Below are 23,381 nucleotides of genomic sequence, written 5' to 3'. Positions count from 1 at the left end.
ATGGCGTACTTTCAATTCACTGTTACTGAAAACTGCACTTCCTAGTATGACAAATGCTAGATTACTGCGCCTCGGAGAGGAGAGGATGGGGATTGAAGCTTCACCTGCCATTTCTCTGGCACTGACATAGACATCAACAGCTTGTGGCGTCAATAGCTGAAATGAAATAATACAAATAATATAATTTATCCCATTAATGGAGGCCTCAGCCATATAATTTGCATTTGTTTGTCTAATAAAAGAGGGTGAATTAACTTGAACAAATTATTAGGAAGTTTAATAAATGTCTGCACTCGAACTGTAGAAGGTACTAAAAATGATCTGTTGTTTGAACACAGTTTACAGACACTTGTGTAATGATGGCTTTAGCCCAGCCTTTTTTCTATGACTCATGTACAACCACCATTCCCAAAAAGTTGGGACTTTGTGCAATATTTAAATAACAGAATGCAATGACTGCTAATCTCATTAACCCACATTTTATTCCCAGTCGAGCATAAACAACATATCAAATGCTGAATCTGAGACATTTTACCATTTCCTGAAAAATATTAGCTCGTTTTGAATTTGTTGGCAGCAACACATCTAAAAACAGTTGGAAGAGGCACAACAAATTGCTGGAAAAGTAACTGACAACTGTAGGAGCAATTAGCTAAAAAAAATTTTAATTGGCAATAGGTTCGTTAGTGTAAAAGAAACATTTCATTAAGACAGAAAAAAAATAATATAAAATAGTAAAAATCCCACTATTAGTGTATAATATCAAAGATTCAGAGAATCAGGAGGAATCTCTGTGCACAGGGGACAGGGCTGAAGGTCAAAACTGGATGATCATGATCAGTGCCCTCAGGCAGCACTGCATGATAGACATAACAGACACGATTCTCTACTGGAAATCACTGCATGCGCTAAGGAACACCCCTAGAAATCATTGTCTATGAACTCGTTACTCGTTACAGATTATTTTTTGAGCTCATTGCAAAGCTACAAATGCAGGTTAAAGCACTGTTATACAAAGAAGAAGCCATATGTGAACAAGATCCAGAAACACTACTGTCTTCTCTGGGGCAAAACTAATTTAACATGGTCTCAGGCAAAGTGGATCAACCCTGAAAAGCCGGTTTTAGAGCAACGTCTGCTCCCATCTAGACGTCTCTTTCAGGGAAGTCCTTGCAGGTTTCAGGTCCAGGTGCTGAAATGACCTTTCACCAACAGCAACAATTTGGAGCATTGTGATATAAAAAAAAAGAAGGTTCAAGACTGTGGAGCACCTAGAATCCTACATCAGACCAGAATGGGACAACATTTCTCTTCTAAAACTCCAGCAACTGGTCTCCTCACTTCCCAGATGTCTACAGACAGTTGTTAAAAGAAGAGGGGATGCTACACAATGCTAAACATCACCCTGGAACTACTTTTTAAAAAACTATATAATGGTAAAATGTCTCAGTTTCAGCATATGATATGCTGTTAATGTTCTATTGGGGAGTAAAATATGGGTTTACAAGATTTCTGAATCATTTAATTTTCTTTTTATTTACATTTTACACAACATCCCGACTTTTTTTTTTTTTTATATAGAATTGGGGTTGTAATTCCCATCTTAAAATTTACAACAGTCCTTCAGTTTTACTGGCTGCTCAATTCCTGCCATTACTATTAACTGCTGTAGGATTAGCCGGCAGCTGGAGCTTCATTTTAAAGTAGCTGCATTTTACAGTAAGTGATAATATCACTCCGACTAAAAGTGACTGATTTTGCAAACAGCGATCCAAAAGGGAGTAGCTGGCAAGTAAATTACCTACCTTCACACTTTCTCTAAAATCTATATTTAAAGGGGAAGAGGGGTGTGTAATCGATGTGTAATCTACTACTATCACTGTGTCTAAATCAGTGTCCTCTGCCTGTTATTAAGGAGGACTCATTCTCTGGAACTTTCTCTGGTGTCTAAAGTATGCAGTTCTCACCAACAGATCCATCTTAATGCCGTGAAAAAGTGTCTGATCAGTCAGCACATGCAGCTTTTAACTGTGCTCCTCTTCAGTGATGGACAGGGGATCATCTCAGCTACTGCAGTTTGTCTTGGCTCCCTCTCTAGAGTGAAAATTGTCTGGTCAGTGCACAGAGATGCAGAGCCAAGAGGCACGCTGAAATTAAGGTCATTCGGATGAACAAGTGGAATGATTGGACTTTCATAAAACGCACAGACGTGCAAGCTCATCTTCTCGCACAAAGGCGAGCATGTCAGGTGCACGAATGCTCATTTCAGCTGTATCAGGTATCACACAGACGGTGGAGGGATGGAGAGAGGGAGCGGAAAAGAGTGTGTGATGCTGTTTTGCTCAAAGTGAAATGAGGCGGTGAAGGACACAGGAGGGATTTCTCTGGCACACATTCAAATGCAACAGCAGCATCCCACTTTTTTCCCCTTCTTTCCTTCTCCTCCACATAATGCAGGTAGCTTGTGTCCCCTGAGGAAACAGCCTGTGACCGTCTCCATGGGCCTTTTAATGTGCACTAATGCCATTTCCAAGCTGATGAGATGCACATGTTTGTTTATGTAGGAAGCAGTTTCATGCAGATCTAGGTCAAATGGTAATTGTACATTGTTTAATCTTCAGGGTGCACCAAATGGGTGGGGTTCCAGTTTAAGGAGGTCAGTATTAGATTCAAATGAGTCAACACCAGGCCCCAGAAAGCTAAGATTCGAGAGGTTTTAATACATTCTAGAAAATAAAAAGACATTCAAGTCCACCAGGGAGGCATCCGATCAATCTTAAATCTACTCTGTGGTACATGGCATTGACCTGAATGGTCCAGCTGGAGTTTTAAAGAACAATCTTAAGTGACAAATAGGATGAAGAGAAGTCCCCCCACAGAACAACTTGAGGAAGTCTCAGATATCAAATGAGACCAAAGCAGTTGTGGCATCCAGGACCCACAGTGGTTCACCTTCATTGCCAGAACAGGGACTTGAACCTGGGTGCTCCAGCCCCACGTCCACCTCTGGAAAAAATAAATTATCCCACAAATATTCATATCAATAGTATACAGATAAAACTCTTTTTATTTTATCATCCATTTCCTTATCATAAAATGATTATCATTTTATTATAGTTTTAAATGTTTCATTTAATTCATCCCTCTTTACATTTTCTCAATTTTAAATAATACTAAAGATTTATTTAATAATTCATTGTTTTGGCACCTTTTATATAGAACATTAGTTCCGTATGGAACGCCATTTTAATCAATATTAAATCATTAAATACTGGAATAAATTAATATCTCAATGAAATAAATACATGTGCCTCTTAAACAAATCCTGATACAGGTATATATAAATAAATTAAACATAAATAAGTAATATTTACAGAATTGATAAAATAAAATACATTTAGGGTTTATCTTATTTCATTTATTTATTTATTTTAATCAATGAAGTACAAGTTTCATTAATTTGGGGTCTCATTTTTAATTATTCTGCATTTATTATTTAAAGCAACTTCATTCAGTCATCTTCTATATCGCTTAGTTTAATTCAGAATGGGACTAATCAGAACTGGAACCTATCCCAGCAATTAGGCAGGGTCCGCCCTGGACAGGTTGCCAGTCCATTACAGGACCAACACAGGGACAAACAATCACTCATTCTCACGATTTCTCAATTTAGAGTGAGCATTTAACCTGGCATGCATGTCTGTGGAAGGTGTGGGGAAGCCGGAGAACCTGCAGAGAACCCACATGGACAACATGTAAACTCCTGTATTACACAACATGTAAACTTTGAACCCCTCCCCAGCAGCCTTAAAGGAACTTGTGTTTCATTATGTCTAATTTAAGTCACAATATGTTTTATTTCTATGTTTTATATTTAAATGTGCAGGTGTGGATATATGACTGAATCATTGTTTCTATATGTATATGTTTGTTTTCCATCTGAAATGCAGATCAGGAAAATCCACAGTTTTGATGGATAAACTTCCCTTCAGCAGTGGCAGAGACTAATGTCAGAAGTATCCTGGCTAATTTATGCATCATGTACATGCAACTAGCATTAAGGAAAGGTAGGATAAAAGGAGAGAGAAATGATGAAGTATTTTTACAGTGTGGTGATGTTTTCACTGAATTAACACCCTACAAAAAATGCAGCTTGTAGGAAACAAACACTGCAGCGATTGAAGGTTATCTTGTCATTTTCACAGACTGCATAAAGCCATTCACACGTAGCCATACAACCATGACAAAGTCATATCCATCTTTTAAAGATACAGCCCATATCAATCCAGTTTATTGCAGTCCAGTTATAATCCAATTAAAACAAATCCATTACATGATCCTCATTAGTACAATTTAAAACTGTGTTCATATAAACCAATTCTTAAAAAAATTATTTCCTATCTTGCTAACCAAAAGGTTTCAGACGAATTTTCTCTTTGATTCGATCCACCATCCTGAGCATGCACAAGGCGACAGATGACAGTGTCCTGACAGTTATTATAATGACATTCAATAAAACTGAATTTATTTTCCCTGTATCATGAGTTTTTAACATTTGCAGGCTTCTAGTTGCTAATTTAATGAGCGCAGTAGTCACACAGCTGTGTCAAAAAGAGGACACAAACAAAAACTTCTATTTGTTATATTTCTATTACCCTTTGAAGTAGGACTTTAGTCAAATTTATTAAGACCTGTTGTGTGTTTTACTTGTCTATTTTCTTTTGTTGCTCTAGTGTCATATAGTTTTTTAATAAAATATGCAAGTGCAACTTGCACAGCCACTACTATGGAGAACACAAACACAATGCATGCACAGCATGACTAAGCAATATATCTTCCCATGACATAGGCCACGTTTAAATTTCCATAATCACCCATTTAACCAAATCAGATTAAAATATGAATACAAACATAACAGTCTTCATCAGGAACTGATGAGGGTTGGTATGTCTATGGCTCCAGTATCTGTGTCAGCTGCAGTTAGACCAAATATTAGATCTCTCAACTCTGGTTCAAGATTCAAAACCTGAAATAGCTAAAAGACTCCACAGTTCCACCATCAACAGCATTAGTTTTTTAATTAGTCTGGGTCCCTGGGTGACAGACGACATTTATCACTCCGGCCTTAAGCCTAAAATCCTCGTGCACCGCTCCTTTGGGAGCTAAAGTCAATGCAAAGTCAAGAGTAGCCTAATTATTACTATTCTGCTCCAAACTCCCCAAGAGTTTCAGGGAAGTTCTTATTCCTCTGGTGAAAAATTTAAGAAAAAATAAGATAGGATCTAAATAATGTTTGTCGACCTGATTCACTGTTCTCTGGCTTGACTCATAAATATATGAAAATGAAACAACTTAGTTGTAATTAGCTTAAAAAGAAACAGCTTAAAACAGATTTAACCTTATTAGCATGTTTTAAACATCTAAACACCTCCGATCTCAATGAATCAAATATTCCAGTTGAAAATATTTTTTTATTACACAGAGGAATGTGTTGAAAACAACATAAGAATGATCAGTGAAAATCATTAACCCATGGAGGTCTGGATTCAGAATCATACTCAATATAAACATGGAACATGGATCAGATCACAAACTGACCCACTGCTGTTACTGCTGTTTGAAATGAGAGTTTGTTTTGGCTAATACAAAATTCACTGTCCAAATGCTGGACATTTGGGAGAGGAGTGTGGTCCCACTTGTCTGATAAAGGATTTTAGGTGCTGAACACTCCTGGGCCTTCTTTGGTATATTTTGTCTTTCATGACAAGCCGTTGATGACAGAATAAACTGTGTTCACAGTGATTTACTAAAGTGTTCCTGAGCTGATGCAGTGATTTCTATGACAATCATATCTGTTTGTGAATGCACTGATTTTCAGCCATGTCCCCAACATACAGAGATATCTTCAGATTCTCTGAAACTTTTGGTGATGTTATGTACTGCAAATTATAAAATATTTTTGCGGTCAAAATTTTATATAAAGACTGCTTATTCTGAAGTTGATCCATAATTTGTACACATAAACATCTTTACTTCTGAGAGACCCTTACCTCTTTAAGGTGCTCTTTTTTATTCCTAACTAGGAAAGGATACAGACCTGCTACAATTAATCTATTTATTTTGAATATGTTTCTCCAGCTTTTTCTTTTAGTATCACTTACTTTTCCAACGTTTTGCTTCCTCCATCCCAACTTTTTTAGATGAGTTCCGATATTTTATTTAACTAATTGCTGGAATTGTAGATGAAGCAGAAAAGTGAAGAACCCCTGAGCAAAGGTCTGAAACTAAATAAAAGAGATACAAAGAATAACATTTTACAAGCTTTGAATTAGCTAGATTTATTATGATCAAACAACCTTGTTCCCTGCCCTCCTCTTGACAGCAGTAGTGTGGGTTAATCCTTTCCCACTAAAGCCCCATTAGGGCTCAAGCTGAAAGGGCTACCTGTTGTCTCTGTTTCCCAATTATAGTTTTCTCCTGAGTAAGCGTATGTAAGGTGACTCATCAAGAGCGACTGCCTGCCAGAGTCCACTGGAACACAGTGTATTATTTCAGGATGACTATATATTTCAGACTGAGAGGGGAGGCCATAAACGTAATGGGTTAGTTCACTCAATAAAGAGGTGACTTGTATGACTTGGAAGCTATCCAAAATATACCAAAACCTAGAGGTGCTGCTGGTACTTTTTCTGGGGGGATTTGAAAGGAACTTAACATGGGCATGGATGTACTTGTGAATTCTCTTGTCTTTCTTAGATTTAGATATAAAGAAAAAAACTGTGAGGACATTGAGAAAACATTTTAGAGGATATACTTGCAAAAAAACTGCACAAAAGGTAAGGAACTATTGTGGTGGATTATTTCTTTGTTGTAATAATGCTTCTTAGCAATAAATCTTATATTCCTGGAAAGATGGTTTATTTCCCTTTTAATTGTTGCCACATTTTTAAGGACAATGCATTTGTGGGATGAGCAGCAGGTTGAGTATATGTGGGTTGCACAGATGAAATCTTGACAGATTTTCTCTGCAATGCTAAACAGCTTGTTCTGCTATTCTTCAATGTCAGGCCTGTGGAGTCAGCATCATGTGTCATGGGGTCAAAAGTGTGTGGAAGAAGTGGGGAATGCTGTGCTGATTGCTGCACTGATATGGTCACAGCTGTAGGTGGAGGCAGTGTGATGGTATGGGACAACATCTCATTCACTGGTAAAAACAAGGCTTGACATCATTGGAGGTTAACTCAATGCAGAGAAATATTTAAGATGAGATTTTGTAATCAGTGTAGATCCCAAATCGCTACAGTCTTCACAAACTTCATAACTCTACAAACTTTATCCATAAAGAAGTAAAAGGTAAAATCATTTCATTGCAAGGTTTGTGGTTGTGCACTTCCTGATTCTCTTCTAATTCTCTGGTTTCCCAGAGGGACAGTGTATGACGTCATGCTATACATGTTACACCTCTAGTTCTTCACATGGCCATTTTTTAATTCCTTCAGTCTAGAAATGAATAACTTCTCCTTGTTGTCCCTTTAAAGACAACAAAGTTCCACAAAGTGGTGTTTATCAGAAACTACCTCCAGAATTTGGACTGCTTGCAGTCCTGACCACCCTGAACACAAGTGGGATTAACTTGGATGTGCTGTTTGTGCCAGAGTGACCAACACAACCACTGGTTGAGTTGAGACAAATGCTGGTTGGAGAATGGGATGTCATCCCACAGCAGTGTGTGACCAAACTGGTAACCAGCATGAGAAGGAGGTGTCAGGCTGTTGTGGATGTGCATGGTTCTTCCACATGCGACTGAGGCCGTTGTTTATTAAATGAATGAACAGCTGAACTGCCAAAATGTCTTGTTTCTTTAGGCTTTAATTATTCAATCCACAAAAGGACACCAAACAAGTCTCAGGAGCACATATTCAACTCATCCATCTCAGTTCATCCCACAAATGGATTTCCCTTACAAATGTAGCTCCTTTTTTTAGCAGGAAGTAAAGAGTCTTTCAAGTATTATCAGACTTTTTGCCAAGTAGTATTTTGGCAAAAAAAAGGGATCCACAAAACATAAATTTCCCTAATTATTGCACTAAGTTTAGTATAAAATTCAGCAGCAGAAATCACTATTTTAAGTGTTTATGTGCATCTGTGCACATGTTCACTAATGAGAAAAAAATGTTGCTTGTTGCAAGAGGATTGTTTGCAGGACATCACTGTTTTCACAACGTCGGTTTTATCTTGCTTATATATGATAAACTCCATTTACAAAAGTCTGTCAGGAGGAAATGTTACAGTAAAACGTAGAGGAGAAACCACTTACAGTAAAACTGCCCTGCATGGACATAAAATAACAATGATAGCACCTCCATGCAACACAAGATGGAGATACAACATCTGTGAGAAGTTTAGGAGACAAAGAGAGAAGCTGTCAAAATTCATTTTTCAACTTTAGAAAACAAAGCCAGCTGAAACATTCAGAGTACTAGTTTGACTTATGAGGTTTTGTCTGCACGTTTTTTTTTAAACATCTTTAAAAACCCAAATAGTTTCTTTAAAATCTGCAAGGCATTGATAGACAAGAGGAAAAAAGAAATCCTGTCCATCAGCCTGATGTTTTTGCCTCTATTTTAGTTGATCAAGGTTAACTGAACCAACATCTTGCATTCATAAAGTAACTCAAACTGACACCAGTGAAACCACTTCACAAGAGCAGATTGAGTTTGGCATCCAGATGTAGTTTGGTATCCAGATGTAGCTTTACATGTGGAGGACGACTGCAGCGGGCTTCTGAAGGTAAGACAAGCCTTATCAGCTCTCAGCTGGCCTACCAAACAAAAACAAAACTCCCTGTCTAGATCTGCCCAGACGTTATTTCATCTTTTTGTGTGGGTGACTTTTGTCCCAACCTGCTCGCTCTGTCTCCTCTTCTGTCTCTACTTCTCCTTTTAAACAGCTGCGGAAAATAATCTCAGATCTTTAGATAAATACAAAACGATGAGTTTAAACTGTCTTTGATTCTTTCTTTTTTTTTCAATAAATCAATTTGATTTAGCCTTTAAATTTTCTGCAAATGTGATGGTCATGGAAAACAAATGTTTCATTTTCACTGTTATCTCTCTGTTAGGGTTTGCAGCTCTCTTCTCTTTGCTCTTGTGTCTCCTTCGTTGTCTCTGTTGTTTACTTGTCTAAAGCTGTGGCAGCCGGCAGTGCTCTAATTACTGATTCAGTCAGCCTGTAGCTGTTTAAAAACCCCATTCTGCTCTCCACTCACTGACAATTGCCCTCGTGGTGTTGTGTTGTCTTGCCTGGTCAGTTTACCTCCTTTCAATTATTTTAGTGATGATTCATCACCTTCTGGATAAACTGGTTACCTACCTTCCTGTCAACTTTCCTTCAGATACCGGAGTCTCTCATGAAGGTCTTTGAGTGTTTTATCTGTGGTTCTTGTTTCTGAAACAAAACATTTGAATTGGCTCTATTAATAAATCTGGTTTTATTTTCAGTCAGTCTTTGCCTAAAGGTCCATATCTCTGTGAGTTATAACACTCACTTGATGCTTTTTTGTTCTAATTATGTTTGTAGTTCTGTGATGGACTTGGTGACCTCTCCAGGGTGTACCCTGCCTCTCACCTGCTAAATGCTGGGTTGGGCTCCAGCTGCCTCGCGACCCTTCATTGGACGAATTGGTATAGATAATGGATGGATGGATGTTTATTGTTGTTCATATTTCCAATGTTTCATTTTTTTATTTCATATTCTGTTAACAAAACCAATGACACATCAACAAGATCTGTGTCTTTTTCTGTTGGAATCTCTCTGCATGTCAATGATTTCATGTCAACACAAGCCCCAAATTCTCCAGTGTGGGAACACAGAAGTAAGAAAAGAAGGTTTCCAGGACACATGTCTGTAAAAGGAACAGAAAATGCTGCACATCTGTGCATATAATATGGCCTGAATGACCGTCTGCACATGTGCCTCTTTTCATATAGCAGTCTGGAGGTTAGAAGTTCTGGGTTTCTGTCTCATTATTTCAAGCAAACTGGTGAAGTGTAAAAAGCATAAACATGAATGTGCATGTGTGTTTGGAGAGGTTGCAGACCTGCTTCTCAACCTGCTTAATGAATCTTACATTCTCTGGCAAAACAACAGCATTGCTGGTTCACCTACCATTACCCTAATCTGTTATTAGACCAAAGCTCTCTTCATTTGCTAGAAAAACACTGTTGCCACACGTATGATAATGTATGACTAGTGTTGTGGCTTTGTCCGGCCGAGCACTACACTAGTGTGTTTCAGAGTTTTAGATTTATATTAAAAAACAAATTAACAAACAAAAAAACTATCTAGTAGGAAAAAAAATATAAAGACTTTTTTTCCCGTTAAGAGTGTTGAAATTTAAGAGGTAGCATTAAATTAAATTTGGATGAAGACTGAGCAAATTATTCAGTACAAATATAGAAAAAGCTGCCAAGGAAGGGTAATTCAATAGAATCCATTTGTGAGGTGCAATGTTGGTAATTTTTACGCTATATTAACCCTCTAATGTATGAATCATTAATAAACAGTGCCACAGTTGTTTCACATATATATCTCACTTCCCCAGATATGCTTTTCTTTTTTTTTTCTTTTTTTAATCTAATTTGGCTTTGTATTTGTTTAATTTATTTTTAAAAACTGTTTAATAAAGCTATTTATAAAATAATGTTATTTCATTGTTTTGTTTTTTTATATATATAATATATCTATTCAATTAAAACATATCATTATTTTTCTGTATATCATTGAGGCAAATTTGGTAATTATAATATATGTTAATTTGCAAATATACCATGATCACTTATGCAAATACTAGAAACAGTCTTTAAATAGGTGTCCACTGTAGTGGATGCTATGCATGAGAGGGTTAATGTATTGTGTACACTCTATTTATGTGTTTTGAGTTGCTGTAGCGCAGCTCCACCACTGTGTGGCGCTGTTCAAAATATGTGAAGCGAAAAACAACAACCGGAAAAACGACCGGAAGTTATCTTTGTTGGCTCCGTCGCTAAGCAAGATGTCTAAGCTGGACGTGGAGGATTTTATTCAACAAAACAGAGCTGTGGCCGAGCAGGTAGAAATGTATCGAGGTTACTGGGAGAGTAACAAGCACTGGGATGCCAGAAGGGAGTTTATCCTGCGAAACATGAACGACTTTGACAACGAGCAGCTTGACCATCTGCTCTCTCTGTCCATGGTCTGGGCCAACCACGTCTTCCTCGGCTGCCGGTACGTAAACACAACATCATGACTGTAGTGTATCTAGTAGGATACGTTTACGGTCACACTCAGAAGCAGAGCCAATTAAAATATTTAGAAACTTACCACAAAAGTAAGAAAACGTCTGCCTGATCAGTCGCCTTTACAACAAGGTATTTTTTTGTAAGGATCATGAGAATGACCAGCACAGCTAAATGTGTGGGTAGTGCCCTCCAAAATGTTCTATAAACCCCTACAATATTTTCCTGTTGGTAATCACTCCTGCATTGAAATTCAAGTGCTGCAAGATGTGTGTCCACAGATGTTATGACTGGCACCAAAGTGATAAACAGACATGTCTGTATAAGATTCTGGATCCAGTGGTGATCCCACATCTTAAGACCTAACTCCATCCTCCATGATAACACTCTCACCAGTACATCCAGAATTTTAAGAATGGAGAGGATGAAATGTTCTGCTGTAAATCCAGACCTCAACCCATTTAACACTTGAGATTAGCTTGGTCATGCTGCATGCGCCAAAGTGACCAGCACAACAATGTTGTTTGACCTTCTACTTCTCCTGATGGAAGAACGGGATGCCATTACACAGCAAAATGTGACCAGGCTGTTGACCAACATGAGGAAGAGGTGCCAGGCTATTGTGGCTGTGTATGAATCTTTCACATGTTAATGAAGTCTCTGACAATGTAAAATTAGTTAATATAATATTAAAGCGGTTTCCCATCCATCCAACTGATTTACTGCCTCCTACCATCTGGCAAACAGTACAAGAGCCTGACTAATGTACTGAACGTCAACTCCTTAGCTCTACATAAACTAAACTTTTTATCTGTTACAGTTAGATTAATGCACACACACTTCAGACCTCATTGATGTTTACATTCTAACCAAGGTTAATTGCTGAGATTTTAATACTTTTTTGCCTTGTTCGCGTTTCTTATTCCTTTTGTTTTTTTAAGCAGTGAAAAGTAAACTGAGCTCTTCTTCTTGTCTAGAAACTTTCGTTGCATTGCTGACTGTGTGTTAACCTTCACATGACTAATACATTTGAACTTGTCTCTTTGCTGATGGCAGGTACAGCACAGAGCTCCTGGAAAAAGTCAAGGAAATGGCTGAAGGCATCGTTGTAGAGGACGCACCAGTCTTCAAGACAAGAGATGAGATTATGAAGAACCAACAGGTTTGTTTTTGGACAAACACACACGTGCTGGTATGATGACAGACAGTTGTTCATGCATCTCTCTGCTCCATCACAGGGTCGATGACCAGGCCTGTTCCTTTGGATCAGTGGTGTTGGGACTGATGATGTGCTGGCATCAACTCGATCACGTTTTTTATGGTTTTACAATTTTGTTTTTATAGATTTTATGAATATAAACATACATAAAAAGGTAAAAGTTGATACAGTGGTTACTTCAGATTTTCAGTATTTGTACAGACTGCAAAACTGTTTACTCATCTTCCAACAGGATTTTTACGTTTTTATATTTTTAGAGAATGTTTTTCTACATATGTACATTCACTTGATGGATGACACGATCTTGTTCTAATGCATGCCTGAAGTACAATAAATTACTTATAACCATTGAAACTGTTGTCCAGGTTATGATCTGTTATGACTTCTGGGTTAATGCTAAAATTAAAACTTGGGTTCTGATGTTTTCAGTTTACTTCAACTGGGTCCAACTGGACTCACAGCAGTCTTGACTACCACTTAATTATGTCGTCCCATCTTGTTTGGATTCTTGTGTTGTTCTTACTCTCAAATGTAAGTCGCTTTGGACAAAAGCGTCTGCTAAATGACTGTACAATAGAATACTCCAAATGTCAGTTTCACCCATCATGTTTTGGCATACTTTCATCTTTGAGAGATGGTGGTGTAGCTTCCGGTTGGCCTTTCTCCATCCACCTTTTCGAACGGCTAAATAGTCTGATTCTTGACTGAGTCTCTGCTGCACATGCTGCAGATGAAAGCCGATGCCTGCTGAGGCTGCAGTGGTTTTTCCTTCCTACCAGCTCTCCTTTAAGCAAGGTGTCTGTTTCTGGCCTCTGGTACTGATGTGAATATATAAAATGATTTCTCAGTCAAGATATTGGGAGTATTTACACACAGCAACAAGAAATCATGAGCAAACCATTGTCAAATTCTGAAAAATGATTTATTATGTTTATACAGCATATTATTTTAAGTATACATTTGTTTGAGTCTGAAAACTTTAACATATCCCTTCTGCTTATTAGGTGAAAGTCACAACTAGCCACAATGACCTTTACTGTTTTTAGGAAAAGAGGAATTCTGTTTTATGACTGATGATTAAGCTGGAGCTGGTTGGGATTAACTTGTAAATTTACGCTCAAGTTGATTTTAACTGTATGAAGAATAAATACGAGACAAATGCAGGCATGAAAAGCAACTCGAACCTTCAAGGAAACACTTGATGCCACACGCTTGCAAAAAGATTCAAACAATGTCCGAGTGTCCTCTTAACTGTTATTTAGAGAAGAGAAAGTATACACACTGCTTTTTATCTTCTACTCAATGTCAGCTAGCTTATTTTAAGAGAAGGATCAGAAGCACCGGCACTTCATCCAGGCTGACACATCACAGGCAACAAAGCACTGGAAAGTCCTTAACTAGTCCTGTGTGGTGAGGGAAATAAAAAACTTGTGGGTGTGCAAAGTGAATAACTTCTTTTTAAATGCACCATCACTGTGACCACTGTTTTCTTTCATATGTAGCAGAGTCTTTTACATTAAATGAGCAGGATAGAACATGATACAGAATGGTAAATGGACTTGTACAGCACTTTTCCAGTCAGCTTGACCACTTAAAGCGCTTTACACACACACACATACACACACTCATACCCTGATAAGCATCTTGCCCAAGGACACTACGACGTGTAGTCAGGGGAAGCCTGGAATCAATCGACTGCTCCTGAGCTACAGCCGCCCCAGAAGAACATCCTGTCTGGTCATTTTTAAACATGCAAGCATCTCTCCTTAGACCATAACACCCACACCCATGGCTCAGAGGCGCTTGAGTTCAATCATTTAACCATGAATGACACTAAATAAAATAAAATCTTCAGTCCAAGCGTTATCTTTACCTTGGAGCAGAAATGATTACAATAAAAGCTGAAGTCAGTGCTGCTGCAATCTGCGATGTGTCCGAGCCCAAACCTACAGTATCTCTTAAAATAAACTGATGTACTGGAACAAACCAGGAAGTGGTTTTTCTCTGCTGCATCTGTGGTTGATCTGAGGAATGACACTACAAGCTCCTACAGTCATTACCATGGTTTTTCCCACTGATTTCATATAAAAATATGCTAATTTGGTCATCAATGTGCCTTTCCAACCAGCCTAGTTGTGTGCACACCAAAAGATAAAAGAAAAAAAGTGTAAAACTCAAGCACTAACAGCATCAATCCAGCCAGCCGAAGATATATTACAATTTTTGTTAGCAATAACTTATCTCACATCATGCAATAAAAAAAAAAGTCAAATTAAAGACAAGAAACACAAACATAAAATCGAACCCCTTCCCCTTCAATTTCCTAAAATGCATTGGCAAGCAAGTTAATGTCCATTCAGGTTTGGTTGTTTTTCTTTTCAGGGTGGCACTTGAGTTTTGATATTTTTTTTGTTTTGTTTTTCCTCCTGATAAGATAAAAATGAGAGACTGAAGTACAGGATGATGAAGAGAAGGTGATGAAGAGAATACTATAGAGTGAGAGAAGCTCAGACGTCCACCCAGCTCTGCTCCACGATGGCCGTCACCCTCTTCTCGTACTCCCTCTTGTTTTCCTGATAGAGCTGTGCGGCCTGACTGTTGGCAGGGCTGTTTGGGTTCGGCTCGTCCAGCAAGGACTAGAGACAGAAATGATGAAATTATTATTTTTATTAATTTATTTGTTAAAAGACTCATGGTACATCCTGCAAGTGAGCTGCAGGTGTGGATGTCCAATCACATTTCCATTCATTACATCTTAAAATTGAAAAGAAAAAAAAAAGGGGGTGGGAAGACAAGCCGGCCAACCTGGATGGAGGTGAGTATGGACGACACATCATATGTAGGGCTCCAGCGATTCTGAAGAATGTCTAAACATATACTGCCATCTGCGTAAACTGGTGAACGGAGAAAACAAGATCATCATCAGGGCTGGTTGTCATCCATGTCTGGTACATTTAGCAAAAGCACAAAAAAGCTCTAAACTCCTCAGAGTTAAATTCTTTTACATTAGCAGAACATTTTAATTCAGGGCGTGAACAAATTAGCTGAGTTCTCACATTGCTGTCAACTGGAGCGCTGCACACTCCAAGCTACCCAGAGTTCAAATTAAACAAATGCTGTCAAAAGGAAAAAAAAATCTGAACTGCCAGAGTTCAGTCTAACACTTCCCTTTGGTTAGAAATGATGCCAGCACAAACATGCATCATAAAAACTCTTATCTTGAAGGCACTGCCAGTTTTAACATAATAAATTCATTTGATTTATGGACTAGAAGAGATGAATCACAGGAAATGTCTTGAATGAGGAGGAAAGGAGGAGACTGAAGCCTTGAGATAATGGAGGCACAAACTGCAAAATGACCTATGGTTCAGTTAAAATCCAAATACTTTGTGTAATATTTCATAATAATTCACAGCAAATATGGATGCATCATGTGCAACAACGATCTGGAAACAGCTCTTACCATTTGGATGAAACATTCTGGACACAAACCGAACTGTGGGGGGCTTGTTTGGGTACTCCTCTGAAAACTCTATCAGCAGCTTAAATGTTCCTGCAGATTTGGGTGGGGGTGGTGAGGGAAGCAGAGTAAAGCACAGATAAATAATTTTCTAGGGGAATTCAGATGTGAAAGGACCAAGAAGGTCAGAGGAAGAGAGGGAATCAATCATGTTATTATAAATATCACCAGCTCTGTTATGAGGAGAAGCCAGCTTCTCAGTGGAGACAGATTTAAATTTTGAAGGCTAAGAAAAGGAACACAGGAGAGGACTGACGAAAAAAAAGCTTGAGTTTTTTCAAACTTGAACATCAGTTATCTGTATTTATTAGACACTTTATTATATTTAGATATATTCCAATCAACTACTGATAGATATTTTAAATATCGATTAATAGCCACGGATAGTAGGAAACCACTGTCTTCCAGGAAAAAATGTGGTCAAAACAGCAGCGCAGCCTTAAGAAAACCACTCATTATTCAATAAAAAGCCTCTCAATGAAAAGTCATGTAGTCCAAGTCCAGATTTATCCTGTTCCAGAGCGGTGGGTGCATCAAGGTAAGATGAGAGGAAGATGTAGTGATGTCCTCATCATGCCTTGTGCCTACTGTACAAGCCTGTGGGGGGCAGTGCCATGATCCTGGGTGGCTGCTGGTGGTCAGATCTACGTTCAGCGACATTATGTGTCCAAACAATGACATCGGCCGACTACCTGAATATATTGAATGAGCAGGTTAATCTTCTTCTCTGATGACATGGCATATTCCAGGATGACAATGCCAAGATTAATTCATTGTGAAAAAGTGGTTCAGGGAGCATCAGACACCACAGAGTCCAGACCTGAATCCCACTGAGAGTCTTTGGAATGTGCTGGAGAAGGCTTATGCAGCAGTCTGACTCTCCCATCACCAATGCAAGTGTTGGAGAAAAATTAACGCATCTCTAAATGAAAAAAAAAATCTTTTTTATCAAAACAATGCCACGGTGAATGTGTGCTAAAAGTGGTCCAACTAAATATTAGCGTGACTTTTTTAGAAGGGATGTGTTGATGGTTTAACTAAGTAAATGAATGAGCCAATAATGATCCACCAATTCTTTATGTTTTATATTCGGACAAAGGCTTTTGCGAATGTACAATGTAAGAAAAATGAACATTTTTTCATTGTGTTAAACAACTAATTTAATAGCATCTCGTGCTGGGTGGTGTGTTTGCTCCCCAGCCAAAAACTTTATTTTTGTTATGTGAAAACACAAACACTGGTTTAATTAGTTTAAACATTTGAAATGTGGCCTTGCAGGAAACTGAGGGGGGACCTTTTTCACTGATGCACTACTGAACACCAGAGCAGAGCAGTAGTTAACGGAGATGCTGAGCAGTGAAAATAGTGCTAGCAGATGCTGAAGTTGAAGATGACGACAGAAGTACTTCTGCCAGACAAAAAAGGAGCCTTTTTTCTGTAGTCTGAAGGTGCTTTTTTTTTTTTTTTTAAAAGATCAGACATGGCTCATTTACTGCAAATACTGTTGCATTTAGGACATGCTGCACCACCTTTGTCATGAACATGTGTTTATGACAAACTAAAGGGTAAGTGAGTAAGATGTCACTTGGAGGGAAAAAAATAAATAATAATAAAAAAATTATTTATGCAGATCCTACAAAGTGATTGTTGTTCATTGTGCAACTCTAGTCTGGCTTCAGAGACATAGCTTAATTATTCATAAAATGCAACACAGCTTAGTTTAGTGTAACTCGACTTGCTGAGTCTCAGACAATTAAAAAGATGAATCACCCTTTCTAAACAACTGCAGGTTCAGCCTTTTCTTCTGGAGCACTTTTTCTCAAACTGTGTCAAAATGTAGAATTATTTCTGTGGTAAGTCCTTGTTACTGTACTTCTATGTCATTTTTACAACACACTGACCAGAAGGCTGTGATAAGTGGACTAAATAATGCAGCTCTACGGCAGAGCGAGGCTGAGTTCTATAAAACCCACAACCTGAAAGACGTAAATCTGCTTTTTATGCACAATCTAAATCCAAAATGTATAACTTACCATCTTCGAATGGCGTTCCCACAGGCCTGCAGAAAGCACGGAGAGAGAATAAAATTATTTCCAGATTTTGAAAATCCCTCCCTTGTTAATCCCTAAGCAGTCCTTTACTTGCAGACAATGACCACTCCAGGCTGTCCATCAAGGACTACAAGCTCTTTATTTACTCAACTCTACACATTCAATCTGCTGGTGGGGCAATTAAAACAGCTGCTTTCCCATTTTCCATTTCTGTCAGCTCCTTTGAATTATGTGAGGAACTATTAACAAGTCTATTTTTACAACCCCCTGTGTATTTCTCTGCTTTGTTATCGTTACATCTTCCTACACTTGGTTGGGATTTAAATCACTTTTGGAAATCCAGTTTTCTTATATTTTTTGATGTGTCACTACTACCTCTGGGATTTCATGCCACTAACTTTTCTAAACCATTATTACTTGTAAATCTGTAATTCTTTCAAATACACATCAAATTACACAATAAAATAAATATCCCAGGCATGGCAGAATAAACTTATGGTTTGGTTTTTATCTACACTTCTTGGTCCCAGAACACTGTCTCTCAGTTTGAACCTCCATCAAATACCTGATGCCACTCTACGTGCTCTTTCCAGATTGCTCTGTGCAACAATCAGGGCTGCAATCCAATTTTTTTTTTTTTTTTTGGGAGGAAGCAGGAGGACAGGGGAAATGAATGCTATGGCATGAGTGGGATGCAGAATCTCTGTATCATAGAGACACAGTAAAGACAGCAGGGTGGAGCTGAATTTAGAGCATGACTCACCCAAAAATAACAGCGTTCCAAAGCATGATGTTGTTCTCTGACGGTGCTCCGCTCACGCCGGTGGGAGGATCTTCTTGAAGTCTGAGTAAGAGACAAAGAGACAACAGGGAAGAGATAGGCAGGGAAATGGGCAATGAAAAAGAGACATGGAAAGACAATAGAGCCAAAGAGACATGGTGAGAGAAACAGATTGGAAAAAATTAAAAGCAAAAAAGACGAGAGAGGAGAGACGGGAGGGAGAATGAAGAATGAGTGAGTTCAATTAACACATTGGCTGGAGGATAATTATATCAGTCAAAGCTTCAACTGCTGTATCAACTTGACATTCAGACAGAGGTCTACAGGATCAGCTGCACACTGCCCCTCTTCCACATGTCAGTTAACATAAGCTACTGTAAACACCCTCGCGAGGCTCTACTGTACTCTGAATGTACGCTCAGTGAGCATCAAAGCCCTGCTAGCGTTGGTGCCAAGTCACTGAGTCAACCTTCAGAAATGAACCCTGACTGATGCCATTATGAGCCATCAGAATGAATTTCCTTTAAATCTCTTTGCATCATCTCGTTCAGTTTTTCACAAACATAAAATCTAGGGTCATTGCAAACCCTAAAGAACAGAAGCTCTTTGATATTCCTCAAATCAAATCAGGTTTGTTCTGTTACTCTGTACTACTGATCTGGATGACAGACTGATGACTCAAATGAAGTGCAGCTCATAAAGGCTCTACACTCAGGATTTTATTTAATATTTCTAAATTGACTGGTTTATTTAAACAGGAAAAAGCAGCAGTACAGCGATGACGAGACATGATGACTTTCATCAGCCCTGCAGAGCAGAATGCCACCAAGTCACATGACATTAAAACCTCTCAGGCCCTCAAGGTGTCTGCAGTCAGGGTGGATGAGGAGCTGCAGCTCAGCTTTAACTGCACTGACTGATCCACCTCTGCGGAAATGCAGCTTTGGTCTGAGTGACTTTGAGCTTCAGTGGCACATATTATGTTTTTATTCTTTATTTTATCTTTTTTTATTCTAAGAACTATAGATCATTCAAAGTTATTCATTTGGTTTGGTCTCGACAATTATAGATAGAAACAGGAAAAAAAATCTCTCGAAATTGCTCCTATAGAATCTTTTATAAGATGAATTATGGGGAAAAAAAAGTTAGGGTTGGGCAACTAATCAACATTCAGAATCAATAATCGATGCAGTCTTGATCATGTCAATTATTTAAATTATCTCCTAAATATATTTTTAAAAATATTAATTAAAGGAACATTTATAGTTAAACTGTGTGCTTCCTTTTACATTTCTTCTATCATGAAAATATTTGCAACAAAAATGTTCAGTTAGCAATGAGTACTACATATAAAACTATACTAAAATAATCGCTAATTGTAATCGTGGTGACATGTTCAATTAATCGTATTGATTTGATGTCATGTCGCCCAGCCCTACATCCAATTTGACTGCAGTTTATTTCCTTATCCTATCCTTTAAGTCATCAACAGTTCACACGGACCATGAAGTCAAATTAAATTAAAAATATTTTATTTTTATGATTTTTTTTTTTTTTACAGTAGACCTGAAAAAGCTCATGATAAAAACTGGAGACAAATGTTCTGTTAAAATATTTGTTTTTAAAAGATCTAATCCTATTAATAGATTTGATCTATTTATTAAAAGATCACCTTTAGAAGTTTGGCATCATGTTTATTTTTATTGGATATTTTCCTTAATCAAGGCCTAAAATAAAAGTTACTTAGTTTATAGGAAGAGTTTTCTATAACACCAAAGAAAAAGACACAAAATATAGAAACACAAAAAAAAAAAAACTAAAATCTGCATAGTTCAGCTAGATTCAGTCTGTGGCTAAAATCAGTATTACTTATACACTGTTTTCTGTTTTTATTTTGTTTTTCATTAAACATAGAAATCTCATTAAAGTAAATGTAAATGATAAATTAGACTACTCTATTGGCTCTTAAATAGTTTGATGCATCAGTCTTTTTTTTATTATTTGAAAGAAAAAGAAGAAAAATGTGGCAGCATACAATCAAAGCAACTGATCCGACTGTGGATTCACCATTAACAGAAAAACAAACACTAATTGAGGGTCCAGAAAGAAAACTGCCCAGAGCTGTTTGACAAATGATCTCTGTGAAGTGTGGTGCAAAATGCCACAGCTACAACTGCCTAGCAACAAAGGCATGAGCAAATCAAAACACAGGTGTCGCAAGTCACCATTGTAAATTAAGTTTCCGTCACCAGACTCTGGCTTATAAACAGCTGATCAGTGTTGGCTCCTCCACAGGTTTCAGCTGGATTGAAGGTGCATGATAAATAAAGACACTATGCTCAAATAAGCCCCTCAAATGGACTAAAATGTTGATTAAAATGTCTTGTTTTAGATCAGTGATGCATGTAGGGCAAGTCCAGGAGTATATAAGTTCAGTGTATAAGCTAGTTTAATAAGGGCTTACATCAGTAAAGCAAGTTAGACTGATCTGTGTGTCTGTGAGTGCATATCCATGTCTGAGTCCGTTGCTGCAGACAGACCCACTGCAATTAACCTCCTTTGCAGTAATCTGACTGAGCTTTCTGCTTGTAAAAAAAAAAAAGCACCATTGAGCTTGTCTATTACTACAGACTGATAGTTGCTGTGTTTTTTGGGAAGCGGGGATTACTAACAAGTTACAAACTAATTTGTTGATGCTTCCACAATGTGAAGATTTGCATTTTCCCATTTTGAATGCTTGTACACTAGTTGTAATTTGATTTTAGATTATTGTTTGGACATATATCTTCAGACATTAAAATTGATAATTCCCCCTTGATTTTTTTTCTTTTTTTACATACTAAAATAACAGCAAGACAGCAGTCCACCACTACCCATTATTTTACCTGGTGACTTAAGGAAACCTTCAGTAACTCTTGCATACATACCATTCAGTAATATCTATCATTTTCAGTCTGAACAAACTAGTCTACAACTTTCATTTCACTATGACATTATTATTGCTCAAAAATATACTTTCAGAGAATAAAAAGGATGCTTAAAAAACCCACATCCCTAGTTTGAGCTCTAACATCACACAGTGTAACTGCCCAAGTAAACAGTTGAGGGTCAAGAAACATTATATGCAAATACTTTGACTTACAGATCAAACAATGAAGGATACGCAATATTATGCAAGACTGCGTTCAATCTGCCAGTCTTCAGACACACACAGGCTGATTCAGGGATGAGAAATTGTGTTTTCCCTACCTCAGTGTTACACTTTACCGCCTGGGGACTGGCACAACAGAGTAGAGTTACAGTGACACATTATCTGCCCTGCTTCGACGGCTGTTTTTAATAGGATGCCTTAGCATCTCCTTTTTTCCACTGGCAGGTGTGTGTGCATAAACTTTGGCTGTAAGATGCCATATGGAGCCAGGCAACAGATTGAGGATAGCAAGTACTACACGCAGGGCCTTGTAAGGTGCAAGCCCCCCCCCAGGACGCCAAAACATATGGTTTTTGTCTTCACATCAAGACGCAGATGTTATTATCATGAAAAAGAAAACGCCTTTCTAAATGATTAAATTGATGCTCAAATTTAAAATGGCACACAAACTAAGTGGCCGCAACTTGTGGAGCTATGCTAAACATTGATAAGGCTCTTCCTGACCACAAAACTTGGGTTTTGAACCTACAACTTTTTCAGCTACGTTGCTCAGCACGAAAAGTGAGACCAAAATGCCAACTTGATATCTGAATATTTAAGTCCACAGACTGCGCGTAATAATATTTCCTGACATGTTTAAGCAATTATCATTGAAATTACACGAGATAAATAGTAGTATAGTCAAAAGGTATATTCTCCAAACATTTTGTATTTACCACAGTTTATCGCAACATAATGGAAGTTGTCCAATAAACAGGCAGAGAAAATTAAACAACTGACGTTATTCCCCAGGAACAAAATACTGCAGAGCAAAAATCCCCTTAATCTGACAGGCAAAAAAACAAAAAACAAAACACTTAAAGCTTTGAACAGTGTCTCTGTTCAAAAAGAGTCTTGAGTTTAAAAAAATTATGGAACTTATCCCACAAAAGCAAATTTTGGTTTATAATCACTCTTGCCTGTCTGGCTTCATAGACGATATTGTTTGCACCAGGAGCTAACGCTAAGCTAAGGGTGCTAACAACCGTTTCATCGGCTAACTCTGCTAGCTACGAGCACAAACATAACAAGTAGATGCTAAAACGTTCCCTTACCTTTTAAAATCTCTCATAAGCCGTCTCCTTGCTGGTGTGGACATTATTCAAAATATGTTCGAGTCCCCCCTTTCTTTCTCTTCCAAAACTAAACCAAAAGCATTAAACGAATATAACCCAGAACCAGATCCGGTGTTTCTTCCGCTTCTAGCTCTTTTCTTCTTCTCCCAAAACAACTGGCTAGCTCACTATTTATGGTGACGTCGGTTGCTTCATGAGTTGCTTGCAGTGCTGTAACCAGCAGGGTTCAGCCCCTTTAAAACGTACCAATACAAAAATGTTTATTTCA

General features: G+C 37.9%; 2 protein-coding genes across 2 annotated transcripts; one reads left to right on the top strand and one right to left on the bottom strand.

Annotated features, from left to right (window-relative positions):
• Window positions 1–11,031: 11,031 nt before the first annotated feature.
• cdkn2aipnl (CDKN2A interacting protein N-terminal like) lies at window positions 11,032–12,849 on the top strand. The gene is made up of 3 exons (XM_042008485.1): window positions 11,032–11,265; window positions 12,333–12,438; window positions 12,515–12,849. The coding sequence occupies exons 1-3, from the start codon at window positions 11,054–11,056 to the stop codon at window positions 12,521–12,523; spliced, it is 327 nt and encodes a 108-aa protein (XP_041864419.1). The 5' UTR covers window positions 11,032–11,053; the 3' UTR covers window positions 12,524–12,849.
• A 549-nt stretch (window positions 12,850–13,398) lies between these two features.
• Window positions 13,399–23,275, bottom strand: ube2b (ubiquitin-conjugating enzyme E2B (RAD6 homolog)). The gene is made up of 6 exons (XM_042008542.1): window positions 23,093–23,275; window positions 18,830–18,910; window positions 18,049–18,074; window positions 15,959–16,048; window positions 15,301–15,389; window positions 13,399–15,131 (listed from the first exon to the last, which is right to left on the bottom strand). Exons 1-6 carry the CDS (start codon window positions 23,134–23,136, stop codon window positions 15,003–15,005), a joined length of 459 nt encoding a protein of 152 aa, XP_041864476.1. The 5' UTR covers window positions 23,137–23,275; the 3' UTR covers window positions 13,399–15,002.
• Window positions 23,276–23,381: the final 106 nt, after the last annotated feature.

Source organism: Melanotaenia boesemani, chromosome 15 (genome assembly GCF_017639745.1).
Source record: "Melanotaenia boesemani isolate fMelBoe1 chromosome 15, fMelBoe1.pri, whole genome shotgun sequence".
Classification (NCBI taxonomy): domain Eukaryota; kingdom Metazoa; phylum Chordata; class Actinopteri; order Atheriniformes; family Melanotaeniidae; genus Melanotaenia; species Melanotaenia boesemani.
Note: the sequence above shows the minus strand (reverse complement) of the source record. Positions and strands in the feature narration are given on the sequence as shown.

Excerpts from the sequence above, each read along its gene's own strand:
- cdkn2aipnl (XM_042008485.1), top strand. The coding sequence starts at position 11,054 with ATGTCTAAGCTGGACGTGGAGGATTTTATTCAACAAAACAGAGCTGTG. Across the intron at positions 11,266-12,332 it reads CACGTCTTCCTCGGCTGCCG|GTACAGCACAGAGCTCCTGG; the intron begins GTACGTAAACAC and ends TGCTGATGGCAG.
- ube2b (XM_042008542.1), bottom strand. The coding sequence starts at position 23,136 with ATGTCCACACCAGCAAGGAGACGGCTTATGAGAGATTTTAAAAG. Across the intron at positions 16,049-18,048 it reads GGGAACGCCATTCGAAGATG|GAACATTTAAGCTGCTGATA; the intron begins GTAAGTTATACA and ends CCAAATCTGCAG. Across the intron at positions 15,390-15,958 it reads CAGAATGTTTCATCCAAATG|TTTACGCAGATGGCAGTATA; the intron begins GTAAGAGCTGTT and ends TCCGTTCACCAG.